Source organism: Mustela nivalis (assembly GCF_964662115.1).
Source record: "Mustela nivalis genome assembly, chromosome: 8".
In the NCBI taxonomy this organism is placed as follows: domain Eukaryota; kingdom Metazoa; phylum Chordata; class Mammalia; order Carnivora; family Mustelidae; genus Mustela; species Mustela nivalis.
Genome location: NC_139027.1, coordinates 14,556,675 through 14,575,657, shown reverse-complemented (window position 1 = coordinate 14,575,657; position 18,983 = coordinate 14,556,675). Strand labels below are relative to the sequence as shown.

Below are 18,983 nucleotides of genomic sequence, written 5' to 3'. Positions count from 1 at the left end.
CTTAATCAGTTTTTAGCCTGACACCTTTGTTCATTTACCATCTTTTCTTGATCATGGGAGCTGCTTAGTTCCTGATCTATATTAATACTCTACTCGGACCTACTCATTTTCACCACTCCCATGTAAGACATGCTTTTGAAACTTTAAAATGTACACAAAAATTTGGAACATAGCAAGCCTAAGGATAGGTCTTTCATAATAGTTTTGTGTTTTATTTGTTAAAAATTATATTTGTCATGTCCTGTCCTTACATAGGTAAGTTCCAGATCAGATTCCTGTCAATTGTTATAGCTTATGTTGTGCTTTAGGGCCTGTAAAAATGGCATTAATTATTCTACATAGCTTATTTAGAAATTAGAAATATAAATGACTTTTTAGATGTATCTATAATTAAATAGCAAGCAAGGTATTTTTCTTCAGACTAAAGAATCCAGCTGTGTAGGTGCTTAGGAAAGAAATTCTTGTTACTTAAGAGAAATAGTCATCACTTGGGCCAGCATTTCTGCATTATAGCCTGATACTTCTGTACGCAAAGTTAAACGCCTTAGTTTAAACGCATTAGCTGGAAATCTGTTATTTTAATACACCTCTGATTGGAATTATCTGTAGATTATTTTCTTTTGTATTCTCCCAGTTTCCTTTAGTTTTAGTTGTTGTATGGCTGACAATGTTAACAAGGACCATATGGATTCTGGCAGGTTGGAATAATTTAATAGATTTCATAAATTTGCTCTTTATGTAGTGTTCATATAATCTATTTGCTTTCATCTGATTGAATCACAGTACAAGACTTACATGCTCTCTGGTCTAAGAACATAATTTTAAGTTGTATGTCCTTTAGTGGATTTCATCATGAATCAAGTCATCAAAGCAGATAATTTAGAAAATACCTATGGAAATGAATTTGCATATCTATTTTTAGAAATAATCTTCCTCAGATCACATATTAAGAATAGAGTATCATGGGGTAGGAGTTCTCAATTTCATTATAATTGGTTGGAATTAATTGGGTCCATGTTATTGTCTTGAGAGATTTTCAGACAGGTCACCATTATAGTTATTGATAGGCCTTCCTGATACCTACATTCTAAAAGTCTTGAATGACACCTTTTTTTTTTTTTTTCTTCAAACCAGCTCTCCGTTTGCTAGTTAATTGATTCACAGAAAGGGCCTAATAGCAACATTGTTGTGTGCTTCTTTCCAAAAAAGATGTTTACTTTTTTAAAGTAGTTGTCATTTGATCCACATAAGTATTTTCAGTTTATGACTACTATTCACTTTTTCATTAAAGAACAAATATTTCAGGGGCACCTGGGTGGCTCAGTGGGTTAAAACCTCTGCTTTTGGCTCGGGTCATGATCTCGGGGTCCTGGGATCGAGCCCTGGATCGGGTTCTCTGCTCAGCGGGGAGCCTGCTTCCCTTCCTCTCTCTCTGCCTGCCTCTCTGCCTACTTGTGATCTGTCAAACAAATAAAATCTTAAAAAAAAAAAAAAAAGAACAGATATTTCATTTGAAAGGTTTGGGTTCATTTTTTATGAACTAAAATATTTCTGATTCGCAACCTTATTTTTTAAGATACTGAAGTCAGAAGCATGAAAAAATTTTATTCTTCCATTTCCTAGTACAAAAGATAAAATTCCTTTTTTTTTTCTTTTTTAAAGATTTTACTTATTTATTTCACAGAGAGAGAGATCACCAGTAGGCAGAGACAGTGGGGAAAGCAGGCTCCCTGCTGAGCAGAGAGCCTGATGCTGGGCTTGATCTTAGGACTCTGAGATCAGGACCTGACCTGAAGGCAGAGGCTTATCCCACTGAGCCACCCTGGTTCCCCAAAATACCTTTTTTTAAAAACAAAACTAGACTGTCATCATATCCTTTTTTTATTTTTTTATTTTTTTTTAAGATTTTAAAAAATGTTTTGACAGAGCACAAGTAGGGGGAGCAGTAGGCAGAGGAGGAGAGGGAGAGCCTGGGATCATGCCCCAAGCTGAAGGCAGACGTTTAACCGAACGAGCCACCCTTGCGCCCCTATCACATTTTTAAAAATTAATAATATCTCATTATTCTCTTTTCCCTAATTGACTTAAATGTCTTTTTGATGTGCCCTTCAGTCTGAAGCCATTTCCCCTTCCTCTGTTTTTTCTTTGCATTTATTTTTGAAGAAACTTTGTCCTGTTGAATTTCTCACATTCCTAACTTTGTTGATTGCTCCCCCATAGTAGTATTTAATGTGTTCCTCTCTTTCCTGTATTTCTTGTAAAATGAAATTACATCTAGAGGCATGGTTTTATTGTTTGTTGTTTGCTGTTTTTGGCAAAATGGGTTCTGTATTTTCTCGGCTGGCACCATATCAGAAGACCCATCTCTGGTTGTCTCCATTCTGGAGCTTGTCAGCCTGATCCACCTAACGGCGTAGCAGCCTTGGATCATTGTCTGTTTTTTCAGAGGTTGCAAAGTGGTAATACTCTAATTCTGTCATACCTTCAGCATTTATTAGATGGAAGTTCTTTATGAAAAAAACCGTTAGGATAATGCTTATTTTCTAACTTAAGAGAATAACTTTTGAGAATGAGTTGATGCCCTAGCATTTTCTGAATGTAACCCCTGTTCTTTTAATCATCATTGTTACCTGTAAATTGATGACTTAGGGTAGTGGATAGCTTTTAGTCCACTGCAGTCTGAGAGGTACCAATTTCATAGCATTTTTTTTTTTTAATCTTGAAATTTTAACATCTGGGGTGCCTGCGTGGCTCAGTTGGTTAAGCGTTTGCCTTTAGCTCAGGTCATGATCCCAGGGTTCTGGGATTGGACCCTCTGTCAGGCTCCCTGTTTGGTGGAGAGTCTGCTTTTCCCCTCTCCCCCAATCCTCCCCCCAATTGTGTGTTCTGTCTCTCTCTCAAATAAGATTTTTTTTTTTAATTAAAGATTTTACTTATTTGTTTGTCGGAGGTAGAAAGAGCCAGAGCACAAGCAGCAGGAGCAGGAGAGGGAGAAGCAGGCTTCCTGCCGAGCAGGGAGCCCGATGTGGGGCTCGATCCGAGGACCCTGGGATCATGACATGAGCTGAAGGCAGACTCTTAACTGACTGAGTCACCCAGATATCCCTCAAATAAGATCTTTTTTAAAAGATGTACCATCTTTGGCCATTTGGAGCTCTTAGGATGGACCCCTATTTGACTACAGGTTTTTAAAAGCAGTGTTTAAATACTGGGAATCAAAAACAAGTGGGAAAGGAACAAGGAAAGAGAAGAAATTTAAAATTAATGGCTTTTATCTTGAAATGCAAAGAGCAGTGTCATATTCTGTGCTTCAGGTTAAGTGTTAAACATTAAATGAATTATTTTTTCATGCTATCTTAATCTGTAGAGCTGGGGGGAAAAAATCTACCTGTAGTTGTTTCTTTAATCATTCTCTCTGTTAGAAGTCAGTATTTTATTTTGAGGTACTTCATCTTGGAAAAAACATTAAGTATTCCCAGTATTATTTTGTTCTTCTTGGAGCTAACAAATTCTTTCTTTCTCTGTTCCTTTTTCCTTTTTAAAATAAGCTTTTAAAATGCGTTAGTGATTTCTGGTTTATTCTTACCTTTGTGCTTTTAGTAATCAGGTTGATACGCAATTTCCTGGGTATAAAACAACATTCTGTATTTTTATTTAACTTAGGACTTAATGAACTGATGGTTTATTCCTTGTACCTCTTCTTTTTTTTTTTTTTTTTTTAAGATTTTATATATTTATTTATTTGTCAGAGAGAGAGAGAGAGAGGGAGAACACAAGCAGGCAGAGTCAGAGAGAGAAGCAGGGTCCCTGCTGAGCAAGGAGCCTGATGCGGGACTCAGTCCCAGGACCCTGGGATCATGACCTGAGCCAAAGGCAGCAGCTTAACCAACTGAGCCACCCAGGCATCCTGAGTACCTCTTCATTTTTGAACTGGCTTGTTTTTCTTAAGAAAAAGGTACTAAAAAGTGTAATTGAAGCTTTGAGGTCAGTCAGTGAAATTAGTTTATTAAAAGGTAGCAATCGGTTCTTGACAATTCATTGTCTTAGAGTCAGTAATTAAATTCAGTACTTTTATGGATTAGGAGATTTTATAACCTATTCTCTCTAAGATTTTATTTGAGAGAGAGAGAGCAAGTACGGGGATAGGTAGGAGGAGAGAGAAAGGGAGAAGCAGAGCTGAGCAGGGAACCTGAAGTGGGGCTTGATCCCAGACCCTGAGATCATGATCTGAGCCGAAGGCAGACGCTTAACCAACTGAGCCAAGCAGGCATCCCACCTATTTTTCCTCCAATTGCAGAAAATTTCATATTAAAAAATTAACTGTTGGGGAAAAAAAAAAAAGTCAACTGTTGGGATCATTTTTCCTATTAAGTAGAAGTTAATGTCTATTAAAATTCCAGACTGACCGATTTTGTCAGTTCCTTCTCTTAGAATGAAATGTTTAAAAATTAAAACAAGTATGACCAAGTTGGTTGTATGGCAGTGTAGAGTTTTTCTAAGTGTCATATGTGGTCCTTAAAGCAGGAAATAATAAATTACTTTGAAGCTTTCATTAAAAGCACTGTTATCCTGGGATGCCTGGGTAGCTCAGTTGATTAAGCGTCTGCTTTAGGCTTGGGTCAACTGAGCCCCACATTGGGCTCCTTGCTCAGTGGGGAGTCTGTTTCTCGCTCTCCCTCTGCTGCCACTCTGCCTGCTTGTGCTTTCTGTCAAATAAATAAAATCTTTTAAAAAAAAAGGTACTATTACCCTTTGAATAGCATTTGAATAGTTTTCTAAAGCACCTTCATATTTATTATTTCATTTTCATCCTAATTCTTAATGTAGACTGGCTGAGCAATACGGCCATTAAAGATAAGAAAAATATAGGTCATGGCACCTGGGAGGCTCCGTCATTAAGCATCTGCCTTTGGCTCAGGTCATGATCCCAGGGTCATGAGATTGAGCCCCGCGTTGGGCTCCCTGCTCAGCCGGAGCCAGCTTCTCCCCTGCTGTCTGCTGTCATTGTTGTCCCCACCCCCACCCCACCTGTGCTTTCTCTCTCTCTGTTAGATTAAAAAAATAAAACCTTTAGGGGAGCCTGGGTGGCTCAGTGGTTTAAGCATCTGCCTTCAACTCAGGTCATGATCTCAGGGTCCAGGGATTGAGCCCTGCATCTCTGCTCCGTGGGGAGCCAGCTCCCCCCCGCCCCCCGCCTGTGTCTCTGCCTACTTGTGATCTCTCTCTCTGTCAAAACAAACAAACAAAAAAAACTTTAAAAAAATAGTTTTGAAGGATAAAAGTTTATAGATGAGAGAAAATTTTAAAAAGTCTTTTCTTTTTGTATGTGTTCTTTTTTTTTTTTTTTTAATTTTTTTGTTTCTTTGTTTTAAAATGCTCCCCTTGCCCTTGATAGGAATTTTACAAATTGGAGCTTCTTTAAAATTTTGCTGATTATATGTCATTTGCTGTCATCTTACTAGTTTCCTTTTTATTTGTTGGCCCTCCCTTCACATTTGCATTTCAGCTCCCAGTTCAGTTATTTACCTTTTTCTTTTTATTGATGTAACAAATAAGTCCTCAAGTGCCTTAAAAATTCTTTTAATCTACCAAGATTTCACCTAGAATTTACATCATTTTGTTGTTCATACACTAACCAAATGTACATTAAGTAAACAGGATCAGAAATCCGGCTCTTAAAACGTATGCACATGTACTTCAGGAGAGATCTGTAGCTTTAGCCAAATACTCTTTGAAAATGAAAACAGCATGTTCATGGGGTGACATTGAAAATTGACACATACAGTGAGAATATTTCCATGTGTGTTTGTTTCCTTATAATGTATCCAGGAATAGATCCAGGGGAGGAAGGGTGAAGAAGACGGGGCACCTGGCTCTCTCAGTTGGTTTAGCATCTGCCTTCAGCTCGAGTCATGATCTCAGGGTCCTAGAATCAAGCCCCACATCAGACTCTTTGCTCAGCGAGGAGTCTTTTTCTCCCTCTGCCTTTACCCCACAGCTTGTGCGTTTACTGTCTCAAATAAATAAATAAAATCTTTAAAATCTTTTTAAAAAGGAAAGAAGTTAAAGAAGGCAAATAAATGGATGAACTTAGAACGTTTGGGGGTTGAAGAATTCATTATTATAAAGACAACACCTTTCTTAGGTTGATGTATAGATTTATCCCAGTCTCAAGAATTTTTCAGGCTTTTTAAAGAAATTGACAAGCTGATTTAAATAATGTAAATGGAAAGACAGCCGAGAACAGTCAAGACAATCTTGAAGGATCAAGTTAATATCAAAATAATTACTGTAAATTTACAGTAACTAAACTTGTGACATTAGCACAAGGATAAGTGGACTAGAATAGTGGATCCAGAATAAACCTCATTTGGTTACCTGATTTGGGCCCACTGTGCCACCCTGACATATTTGGGAAGGACGGTCTTTTTAGTAAATTGGACTAGAGCAATTGAATATCCAAATAGAGAAAAATGAACTTTGACTCCTCTTACACACTACACACAGACAGACACACTTTATTCTCAGAGAAATTAAATAACTTGCTTACAGTCACAGACTTAATAAAGAACAGAAATCTTGAACCCAAGTCTATCTGGTTTATTCCAGGATGTCACACTGCTTCTCAAAGAATGCTTTTATTTCTGTCTAGAATCTATCTAAATAAATATTCCCTAAGTTCAGAACTTTACTTTTAAAGTTCAGAACTTTTAATAAAATAGTGGTGAGTTGGTGGGAAAAGTGAGTTTAAATATTAGTATATTGGCAGCTTTATGGCTTTCTGCTTGTTAACAATTGACCTTTAATCTGAATTAAGTAATTTTTACCTCAGTCTCTTAAAAACATTTATAACTAATTTTTAAATTAAAACTGATGATACAGGGTCTTCTTTATGTGATACTTTATATAGAACAGGAATTAGCTTAATTTATACTGAGATTAATCCACATTTTATGTTAATCTTTCGTGGGTAGTTTTATTGACCTCCATTTTAGAATTTTTGTGTCTGATCAGAAACTTTACTTATTAGTTCATTCAACCAATAAAGAACACCTATGTGCTATACTCTGCTTGACTAGAGATGCTTCTTTAAGGAAAAAGACATCATCCTCACCCACATCATGGAGTTCGTAGTGTTTGTAGTTCATAGTGTTGTGTTGAATGTAGTAGACATGTATACCAGCACTGAAAATACAATGATTGTAGTGCTCTTTCCTTATTGCACTTTAATTCCATTTTATAAAAACATAATGAGTCTCTCCATTAGAATTACCATCTTTCCTTCATATAAATTTACCACAGACTATACTTCTATTAGAATTATATTAGAATTCTGGCTTTATTTTAAATAAGAAGCAAGAAAGCCCAGGCCTTTCTCCACAGCTTTAAAAGTAGTAAGATCTTAACAGAAATTTGGGTAACTGAATTTGAGGGATTTTGTTTCTTTGTTATTTTATTGATGAAACTGTTCTTGGACATTGGCTGCTTTCTTTTTTCAGAAATTATTTTACATTCTACTTGGATTTCTACACTAAAGCATCATTTGGTTGTTCATTCACTGTGTTTTCTGATAAGTGTGTTAGGATCATCTCTTCAGAATACTGCTCTTTGAAAAGCTTCCTGACAGGAATTTTTATTTGTGTGTATGTGTGTTCTGTGGGGTTTTTTGTTGTTTTGGTTTTGGTTTCTTTGGAAATGAGTTTAGGTCTAGGTTTTTCTGGGTTAAATGTATCTTTCACATTACATTCCCAGTTCAGCCCTCTTCCCACCAGTGTAGCATCATGAGAGAAAATTAGTGTGCCTGTGTTTGTCTAGGATCAAAAGTTTTTGTTTTCCCCAGTAAGTCAGGGCAGCTGACCATGAAATCACAACAGGAATCTTTTAAAAGAAGTATAGATGTTGTATGCAACCTGATGGTTTGTTAACTGTCACCAAAGTTATTAGCCAAAGAGAGGAATTGAAGTCAGTTCTGAAAGGGTGGTTTGGATCAGGCAGTCAATGAAGTTCACCCCACTACTTAGGATTTGGGGCTTATAGGCAGTTTTTATTTTATTCAATTAATTTATTTTTTAAAGATGTATTTATTTATTTATTTGACAGACAGAGATCACAAGTAGGCAGAGAGGCAGGCAGAGAAGAGAGGAGGAAGCAGGTTCCCCTCTGAGCAGAGAGTCTGACTCCGGGCTTGATCCCGGGACTCTGGGATCATGACCTGAGTTGAAGGCAGAGGCTTTAACCCACTGAGCCACCCAGGTGCTCCTCATAGACAGTTTTTAAAGTGTCCTCATTTTCAACAGAGAGGCAGCTTTTCCTAAAGATTAAGGTGCAGGCAGTTTTTGAAACCAAACAAAAAGTAGCCTTTTTGTTGGAAAAATGGGTATCAGTGAGTGAGTTAGTGATAGAAATTATGTAATACTAGTCTGAAGACTATAGTTCATATGTTAAAACGCCAAGTCTGTTTAAATGCTCTTTTTTAAAGGAGGGAAGGTTATCAAATACCTTGTCATGATGGTCTCCCTCTTTATATTTTTAGAAAGTTTACACCTAATTAGAGGCTAAAAGGTAAGGTTACTTTTAATTGCTTTAGCAATTACAAGCAGTAGAAATGGAAACAACAGATTGTTATTTTGGCTTGTAGTTTGCACCTAATGTTTGCTTTACATATTGTCATAAGATGTACAACTTTAATGTTGCATACCAGCCATGTTCATGCTTTTTGCTTTATATATTAATCTATTAAAAATGATGTGGAAGACTGTGCCTTTTTTTTTTTTTTTTAAGATCTTATTTATTTATTTGACAGAGACAGAGAGAGAGGGACTGCAAGCTGGGGGAGTGGGAGAAGCACACTTCCTGCTGAGCAGGGAGCCCAGCCAGCGTGGGGTTTGATCCCAAGACCCCAGGATCATGACCTGAGCCAAAGGCAGACGCTTCATGACTGAGTCCATCCAGGCACCCAAGACTGCTTTTAACTAGAATTGTATTGGTTTTGGGGGCACCTGGGTGGCTCATTTGGTTGAGCATCTGACTCTTTCGTGTCAGGTCATGATCTCAGCTGAGGGAACAAGCCTAGAGTCAGGCTCTGCGTTCAGCAAGGAGTCTCCTGGAAATTCTCTCCCTCTCCCACTGCCCCTCCTCCCTGCTTTCTTGCTTGCTCTCTAAAAAAACAAGTAAATAAAATCTCTTTTAAAAACCATATTGGTTTTTAAACTCACTGAAGCCTCAGTCTTTCTCCAGTAAATTTTTGTGTCTTTATATGGCAGATATGTAATTAATAATGATTAGAGAAATTTTATGTGATTTATTCCCCTTGTAACTTGAACTTGAAGCATATCCCAGATTTTAAGAACATCATACAGCATTTAATGTTCTTCATGAGGTATAGAAGAATGCTTTAAGTGAATTGCTAAGACATAATGGTTAAAAAAAAAAAAAACCTCAGTCTAATTACTATTTATGCATCCTTGAATAAGGTATTTAGTGTCTCCAAACCTATTGTGTCACAAGTAAAATGGAGATTATTTTCTTGTCCCATAGGGTTGGTAAGAAGATAGCATATGTATTAGTTTTCTAGGCTGCTGTAACAAACTGCAACTGGGTGGCTTAAAACACAAATTTATTGTCTCATACTGCTGAAGGGTAGAAATCAAATCAAGGCAGGGCCATGTCTTTTTGAAGACCAGAGAGGGCAGTCCTTGCCTTTTCCTAGTTTCATGTAGTTGCTGGCAAACCTTGGCATCCTGTGGCTTATTAGCTACATCACTCTCATCTCCGCCTGCCTCATCATGTGACATCTCCCTATGTGTCTCTGTCCTAAATGTTCCTCCTCTTAAGAGAATACTAGTCATTGGGTAGAGGCTCAGCCTAATTCAGTATGACCTCACTTTAACTTGGTTATAAAGACCCTATTTCAAAATAAAATCAAATTCACAGAAACCAGGAGTTAAGAATTAAACGTACTTTTGGGAGACTCAGTTCAACCCTATATAGGCTGTCCTCTGGCTTCCCCGGTTCATGTTTTGCCCACGTGCAGAACATAATTCACCCAAAACCAGCAACCCCAGTAGTGGGAACCTATCCTCCCATCAACTAGGAGTTTAAAATCTCATCTAAGTAACTCAGAACTAAGTCCAAATTTCATCTTCTCTGTCAGGTGAGACACTGAATATGGTCCATCCTGGATAGAGAAGAAAATTCTTCTCTATCTGTGGACCTATGAAACCTACAAAACGAGTTACCTGCTTCTAAAATACTATGGTAGCTCAGGCATAGGATAGATAGTCCTATTGCAAAAGGGAGAAATTGGAAGGAGTGAAGCAAGCAAGTGTGAATGCCAGCAGGACAAATCCTCTTTGTTACAAGGCCGGAGAAGAATCGTCGGTGGCTTCGATGCTCTGTCCTCTAGATCTCCTGCCGCCCCACCTCTCCAGCCTCTGCATCTGGAGCTCTGTGCTCAGAGTCATTCTTCATTTTGTCCAATCTCTGATCCGATCAGGCCAGGCTGGCAGTATTTTTGTTGTTAGAAAATTCTTAAAAACATTGCTAGTCTGCCATTAATGTCAAGAGATTGTCCAGCCACACCCATTGGCTCTCTGCTGTCAGCATTCTATCTCAATTACCTAAGATTTTTTTTCTGTATCATCAAATGCTGGTTTTCTTTTGCTTAACAGTTCTTTTGAATTACCTCTTTCTCTTGTTTTACCATAGGCAATTAGGAGAAACCAGAGCACACCTTTAACATGTTGCTTGGAAATCTCAGCTAAATATCCATGCCAATTCTGTTTTCTACCCAACAACACGTTTCAGTGTGTTCCCCTGTTTCCTGTGACATGTTTTTCATTTTTGCGAGACCTCACTTGCAGCATCTTTAGCATTCATATTTCTACCAACGTTCATGACAAACATATGTGTTCTCGAAGACGGTAGCAGCTTTTGATAGGTGCTCATCACATCTATTTGAGTCCTCACCAGAATTGTCTTTAATATCCACATTTGTGCCGTACCTTTCAAGGCAGCTTAGCCTTTTTGTTAAGCACCCCCAAATTCTTCCCAACCGCAGAATCACTTCATTTTTAGCGCTTTTTGTAGTAGCACTTTACTCTGAGTACCAAAATCAAGTTGTGTTTCCCAGGGCTGGTAGGGCAGATTACCCCAGCTGAGTGTCTTAAAACGAAACAACAAACTCAGGGAGGCACAATTTCAAGACCATGTAGCATTTTATGCAAAGTTAACATTCTCTGTACAAGAAAGAGTGCTCAATAAATGGTTTCTGCCTTTTTAAAAGGACCCTCATGGACCGTCAGAGCCTAGCGCATAGTATCAGTTAGGAATATTAAGCTATTAAGTGGACTTTCTAAAGTAGGTAAAGAAACTGATTATGTTGAACACGTAATAAACCCTATTTAAAATGATGGCACAACTTAGGACAGAGTTCTGACCAGTGTGTCCTTCAAGAAGTTTTTAAAGTTAGGAATATGTAACCAACATCCTAAAGTAATTCATGTGCATATTGAGAAGCACTGCTCTGAAGTCATTTTTCCTACCAAAGTATAATATATGCATATAAACATAACAAGTCAAATTATTCATGGCTGTTATCATCTGCTCTAAATGTTCCATGTACTTCGTTTAAAAAGTGATCATAGAAAACATACTGAATTGAAAGTACTACACTTGATCTTAGCCAAAAGGGCGAGAAGCGATGAACTGAAAGTACTAAGCTGAGCTGTTCATGGGGTTGAAGTAACTAAAGTTAATGTCATAAAGTAAAATGGACTGTCCTCATTTTAGATTCTTTCTCCCACTCTGTATCATTGATTGTTGCCTGCTCCAATTAACTGGTCATCTTTGGTTAACAGCTTATGATTTCTTGAGCTTTCTAGAGCCCTGTCTTCTGAAACAGGCACTGTCTAGTAGCTTATATATAGTTGTACCCCTTTTAGGGCCCCAGATCTACTAGAATTACCATATTTATTTAAAATAGGGGTTGACAACCTGGTATAAAATGAAACCTTGAATTATCTCAAATTATAATTCATTAGCCTCCAAACTCTTCTATCAGAATAATCTTCAGATTTGATTTTTTCAAAATTTTGTTTTATTTTCTAAGATTTTATTTTTTTATTTGACAGAGATCACAAGTAGGCAGAAAGGCAGGCGGGTGGGGGGAGCAGGCTCCCTGCTGAGCAGAGTGCCTGATGCAGGGCTCGATTTCATCATGACCTGAGCCGAAGGCAGACGCGGTTTAACCCACTGAGCCACCCAGGAGCCCCTCAGATTTGATTTTTTTAATAAAAATTACCCACGGAGAGTAACTCAGTAGGTCTTGAGTAAGGCTCATAAATCTGTATTTTTAAAAGAAGACACAGATCTGATAGGGTGAGGAACTGCCATTCCAGGTCCTCAGGAGGTAGAAAATCATGAAAAGAGTAGTCAGGTTTATTTACTTTGTGGTGGTTTCAGTTGTTACACTGTTTTTCTTCTTTGTTTTTCTTAGTATTTTATAATCTTACATTTTTTATTAATAATAGGATTCTGAAACAACAGACTTCTCAAGGAAGTTAATGAAAATTGATAAAATCATATTATTTCTACTAGGATAATTGTATGGTGTTTGGCTTACTTAGTTTTAATGAATGAACTTGAAAAATTCTTATGTAAATAGCGTGTAAGGGGCAGCACACTGTTGTTTCATAACCTCAAGCCAGGAGTCCTGGCTGACTAGCTGCATGTCACCCTAGTGACTTTAAATAATAAAGATTATTATAATAATAATATAATAATAGATTATAGTACAAATCTCCATGTCTCATAACCTTCTTATCCAAGTAGTGATTAAGAAGTGGAAAATAAGGGGGGATGTCAGAGATGAATTGAAGGACTATTCTCCCTTTAACACATTTGATGCAGAAACATATCTGCTCAGAGACTATCACTAGCAATGGTATGAATATAGATAGCCTGTTTGTGTGTTTGTCTTAATTTTGGAATAATTTTAGACTTTCAGAAAAGTTGTAACACTGATAGAAAAACATTCCAATTCTAACCTTCACCCAGATTTTCCTAATGTTCTTTTACCACATTAACTTTATCATTCTTTTCCCCTCTCTCTGCATAATCCTTTCCCCTCACATCCAGTTTTTTCCTTGATACTTTGGAAAGAATGTTGCAGATACGTTGTCCTTTACCCATAAATAGTTCAGTATATGTTTTCTAAAATAAGGACATTCTTTTATGTAACCCCAATTATCAAAGTCAGGAAATTAACAATGATACAGTACCACAATCAGATCAACCAACTTATTCAAACTTTGCTCTGGGGAAGGGAAAGAGTAAGGATTGGGAAGGAGATTGAATAGGGGGCTCACATACAGCAGCACTCACTTGTCATGGCTCTTTATTCTTCTTCAGTCTTGCACTGTTAGTCCTCTATGACTAGGCATTTTTGAAGAATATAGGCCAGTTTTGTAAAATGTCCTTCAATCCCATAATTGGTTTTGGATGGCACGCTTTCATTGTTTAGATAACTAGATTTAATGTGTTTAATGTATATTATCAATTGGGTTTTAAATGCTTATTCCATTTGTAAAGAAAGAAAAGTGTCCTGTCCTGACAGAATTTTTTTCAATTTTGCAAAGGAAATACTAATTAAGACTTTCAGGACTGAAATTCTGAGGTTTTTAAAATTCAAGGCAATTTAGCATTGTTAAACCTTTTAAGTTGGCAAAGAGTGTATTAGGTGTTTGGTGTTAGGGAGCTGAGAGGATATAATCAAAGCATATCTAGACATGGGAGAAATTTCTGTTAGATATTAGACATACCAGATAAAATTGGCAGTCATTATTCCTGTGGTACTGTATCGTGGGGGTATCATAGAGGATAGGTATGTATTTTGAATTTGGTGTTGAAAATTTTCAGTTCATTAAGGTCAGAGAGATGTAGGATTGGGCCTTACGTTTGAGGTAATAATAAGCAATGTATTGAGGTAATAGGAGGAGAAGTGAACAATTAAATTAGGATACTACTAGGAAATGTGTGTGGGAAATCGGTTCAGAATAATGACTTGAAAATTAAGCTGAAGATTTTAGAGAATGTACTCTAGCAGGATGTCTTAATGTAAAGTGACATCATCAAAGTAGCTTTGGATGAGACATTGTAGTTGTTTCTTTGTAAAAACAGATTAGAATGAGAAGCTGAGCACCCCTATCCTACAAAAAACTGTTAGAAATTCGAATGGGCTAGTGAATAGTTCATGGCACTGTATATTCATGGAACTTTATAAATAGAAATAATAAGAGCTAGAGGGTTAAGAGTACTGAGGAAATCAGTCAGCTGAGGTCACAATCTCGGGGTGGTAGGATCAAGCCCTTTGTTGGTCTCTGCACTGGACCTAAAGCCCCACTTAAGATTCTCTCTCCCTCTTTCTCTCCCTTCTCTTCTGCCCCTCCCCCCTAAAAAAAAGAGTGCTGAGGAAATCAAGACAGTATAAAAACACTGAATTCTTTCACTTTTTAGATTTTTTTAATATATCAACACTGAGATAGTAATACAGACCTTGAGTGAATATGCGAATTTGATGTTAGTGGCTTCAGTGTATAAAATGGTTTGTTAAATTAAACACTTTTAAGAAAGACAGTACAGAACTGGACTTTGGGCAGTTTATGTTACATAAAATACTCCCGAATATCATTGTGTAACCACTGTGTGTCAGACATTGTTTTAGGTGCCAAGTATCTAGCATGTAGGTAGGTGAATGTAACTTTGTAGCACTTAACTTTGGAAAGGGGACTGGAAAGTCATGTAAATCATAGTATGTATAATTTGGATGGTGGGAAGTTCAACCAAAAAAAGCTAGAACAATGGGGACTAAAAGTAAAAGAGGAAATGTGCTAACACAATTCACTCTCCAGGATTGTAACTCTCTTACTACTCCTTGTCCCTATAACTCTTTTTGCCTTTAAATGCCTCTCTAACTTTGCAACTTTGCACTGACAGTGTGTCCTTGGTATCATCTCTGGCTTGTCTGGGTTGTATACTTAGCACTACTCTGCATTGAGATGGTCTATAGTAGCGTAAAGCTAATGGTAAATTTTGTTTGAGCTACTAAATCTGCACTTCATGGTTTTCTGTACATTTTTCTTTTTTAAAAGGACACTGTCAAGTACTTTTAAATGGTTATTTGTAATATCAATTTTCTTCTCATATTTTTTGTTTGTTTCTATTGACTGCCCTTCCTTTAATTTTCTTGTTTGAAATGGAATATTAGTTAAGGAGGTTTTTTAATTTGTCTCAAATGATCAAGATTAAAGTTCTAGGAAAAATAAATGTTTATTTCTATTTCTTATTGTAAAATAATAGTATTTTATGGAGAGTGTTCCTTTAAAATTTTAAAAGTATTTTAGAATAAGATGTAATTTGGATTTATTATTATTTAATACTGTGGGTTTTGTTTTTTTTTTTTTTTTTTAACTTCAAAAAATAGTCAGTGTGTTAACTTCTTTAAGAAATCGTTTTTCAGGAGCTCCTGGCTGGCTCAGTCAGTAGAGCATGCAGCTCTTGATCTCAAGGTTGTGAGTTCAAGCCCCACCTTAGGCATAGAGTTTACTTTAAAAAAAAAAAAAAAGAAAGAAAGAAAGATTTTCTTCACCTAGAGGTATATATGATTTAATGCATCTTTTTATATACTAGTCCAAAAAAAGTATGAGTTTAGCCCTCAGTGCTTCATTAACACTGCAGATAAATTTCAACCCAACTCTCAGTGACTTAAAATCTGAGTTTGCTAGCTATTGTAACCTTGTTAATACTGGAAATTTTGTTGGTGGTTTCAGTGTTCTGGTATTGATACTAGTATGTATGATATTAGGTGCGATAATTATAAGTGTGTTTTAAACTAAGCTTCCAAGAACAAATAAAAGTTTTGTGTATGACATTAGATGTTAAAATTATTACTTAAACTGTCAAAAACAAATATAGGTTTATTTTTCTTATGTTTTCTAGTCTTTTCCCCCCAGATCCTATAGCCACACACAACATTAAATTAAAATGTGTGAGATTTCTCTTTCAATTTTAATTTCCTGTTATAACATATAGGAATTGTTAGTGGAATGAATTTTTTTTTTTTTTATGAATTTTTAGTTAAGTAACTCTTAACTTGAGGAATGGCCTTGTCAAAAATATTTGCTGACCACAGCTGCTTTGTTGTAGGAGGCCTGACAAATGGTAGTGGTCGATATATCTCTGCAGCACCTGGAGCAGAAGCAAAATACCGAAGTGCTTCAAGCACTTCCAGTCTGTTCAGCTCCAGCAGCCAGCTCTTTCCTCCTTCTCGACTTCGGTATAATAGGTCTGATATTATGCCTTCTGGCCGAAGTAGATTATTGGAAGATTTCAGGAACAACCGTTTCCCAAACCTTCAACTTAGAGACTTGATTGGACACATAGTTGAGTTTTCTCAAGACCAGCATGGTTCTAGGTAGGTGATTATCATTTATGATACTCTGCACTGTATTTTTGCTTTGAAAATTACTGCCTTGTAAGAGCATATTTTTCTTAACTGGGGTCATTTAATCTGCATGAAAGTTGGAAGTTTTTAAAAAAATAAATACCTGATAAGGATTTTTTTTTCTTTGGTATTAATACAAATGATAAATATCAAGGTTTTTAAAAATTATTTATGGTTTCCCAGTTTTCTGTAATAAGAATATTTTTATAGTGAATATATAGCAGTGCCTTTTTATTGGATTATTTTTATTACTTTGACTCACTTTAATTTTCCTTTTAAAATAATGCTCTGAAGTACATCTCTGGACTTAAGTATTTGTCCCTGATGTAGACTTTGTCTAAAAAAAAATTAAAAAGAAAGTTAAGTGTTTGTGCTCCTTTATAGATTTGTATTTGATGTGATGTGGGTTGAGACATTTCACTTGTAACACATTTATTAAATTTGAATTGTGTTTTCCTTTTATAGTTTTATTTTATCTCCCTGTGGTTGAAAATTCCTTAAGAGTAGCACATCAACCTTATATCATTCATAGTGGGTAGATTTTATTTGTAAGAGCTTCTTTTATTGGGGCGCCTGGGTGGCTGTCATTGAGTGTCTGCCTTCGGCTCAGGTCATAATCCCAGGGTCATGGGATCCAGCCCTGCATTGGGCTCCTTGCACAGTGGGAAGCCTTCTTCTCCCTCTCCCACTCCCCCTGCTTGTGTTCCTTCTCTTGCTCTCTCTCTTTATCAAATAAATAAAATCTTTTAAAAAAAGAAAAAAGAGCTGCTTTTATTATGCTCTAAGCCTAGATATTATTTAGTAATATTATGAGAAAATATTTGAATATCCAATAAACTATCATTTTTCTTCATTGATTATAATGCAGCCAGGACTAACTTAAGTGTTAAACTTCTTTATGTCCAGACTTTTTACCTAACTAGTAGTTATTTCAAATTAAGCTGTTAAAAAGGAAAAAAAATAATCAAGAATATATATATATAAAGAAATGTTTCATAACTTTTGTCTTTTTTTGCTTTAAATTGACTGTTCACAGTACTCAATGCGTTAGTACTATTTCTGGAAATAAATTTATGTGTATATATGTGGGTGTGTGTAATAATACTCAAGTCAGATTTTTACAGAAGCTGTTTCCAGTGTGTTGTCATGGCTTTTGAAATTTTTTCTACATAGATTCATTCAACAAAAACTAGAGAGAGCTACTCCAGCTGAGCGACAGATGGTATTTAATGAAATTCTACAAGCAGCCTATCAATTAATGACAGATGTTTTTGGAAACTATGTTATACAGAAATTTTTTGAGGTAAGCACACATACGTGTTTTTATATCTATCCAACGATATGTTTTTAATGCTTAGAAAGGTCCAGGAAGTTGGGTAAGAGTCATATAAAAATATGTGTACTTGGGGGGCATCCTGGGTGGCTCATTTGTTTGAGGGTCCTTTTTTGGCTTGGGTCATGGTCTCAGAGTCCTGGAATCAAGCCCACATTAGGCTCCCTGTTCAGTAGTAAGTATGCTTCTCCCTCTGCCCCTCTGCCTGCTCATGCGCTCACTCTCTCTCTGAAATAGATAAAACCTTCAAAAATAACATATTTTATATATATAAAGCTTTATATATAAAGCTCATTATGCGTGCGCGCGCACACACACACACACACCCCTATATAAAACTCATACATATATGATCTTGGTAGAAAGTATTTGCAAATGCTCTATCTGATAAAAGATTTTATATCCAGAATATATAAAGAACTCCTAAAACTCAACAGGAAGACAACCCAATTTAAAAAAATGTACAGGAGGGGGTGCCTGGCTGGCTCAGTCAATAGAGCGTGCAATTCTTCATCTCAGGGTTGTGGGTTCCAGTCCTATGTTGGGTGCAGAGATTACTTAAAAAATCTTTAAGAGGACTTGAATAGAAGATACACAAATATATCTCTATAGAAGATACACAAATAGCCAGTGAGCAGCACATGAAAAGAAGCTTACACAGTTAACATCAGAATATAGTTGAGAATTACCTGGTTTGAATGTATGACTCAGAAATTAAAGGAGATTTTGTTTGTTTAAAGTGAAGACGGAAGATGTTTAAAAGAATAACAGGTGGTTAATGTATTAGTAACAAGAAAATTATAGATAGTGAGACTTAACCCCCCAAAAAAGTAATACAGTTATTTCAGGCAGCTATGGATTTACCTTAATTTTTCTTTTCTTTTTTTTTAAGATTTTATTTATTTTAGAGAGAGAAATCACAAGTAGGCAGAGGCAGGCTGGGGGTGGGTGGGGAGCAGGCTCCCTGCTGAGCAGAAAGCCCGATGTGGGACTTGATCCCAGGACCCCGAGATACGACCTGAGCCAAAGGCAGAGGCTTAACCCACTGAGCCACCCAGGCGCCATTAAATTTCTTTTACTCAAATCCTCCTTCCTACATGATTACCAAATGTGATATTTTTAAAATAGAATGAATAGGCTGCAAACTGG

General features: G+C 36.5%; 1 protein-coding gene across 16 annotated transcripts in view; it reads left to right on the top strand.

Moving 5' to 3' along the window:
* The window catches only part of PUM2 (pumilio RNA binding family member 2), a 103,400-nt gene that overhangs the window by 72,427 nt on the left and 11,990 nt on the right, over positions 1–18,983 (top strand). For all 16 annotated transcript variants that reach the window (XM_082744198.1, XM_082744197.1, XM_082744196.1 and 13 more), the window contains 2 exons: positions 16,204–16,471; positions 17,675–17,804. In XM_082744198.1, the coding sequence (XP_082600324.1) occupies positions 16,204–16,471; positions 17,675–17,804 (398 nt within the window). The remainder of the gene's footprint in view (positions 1–16,203; positions 16,472–17,674; positions 17,805–18,983) is intronic.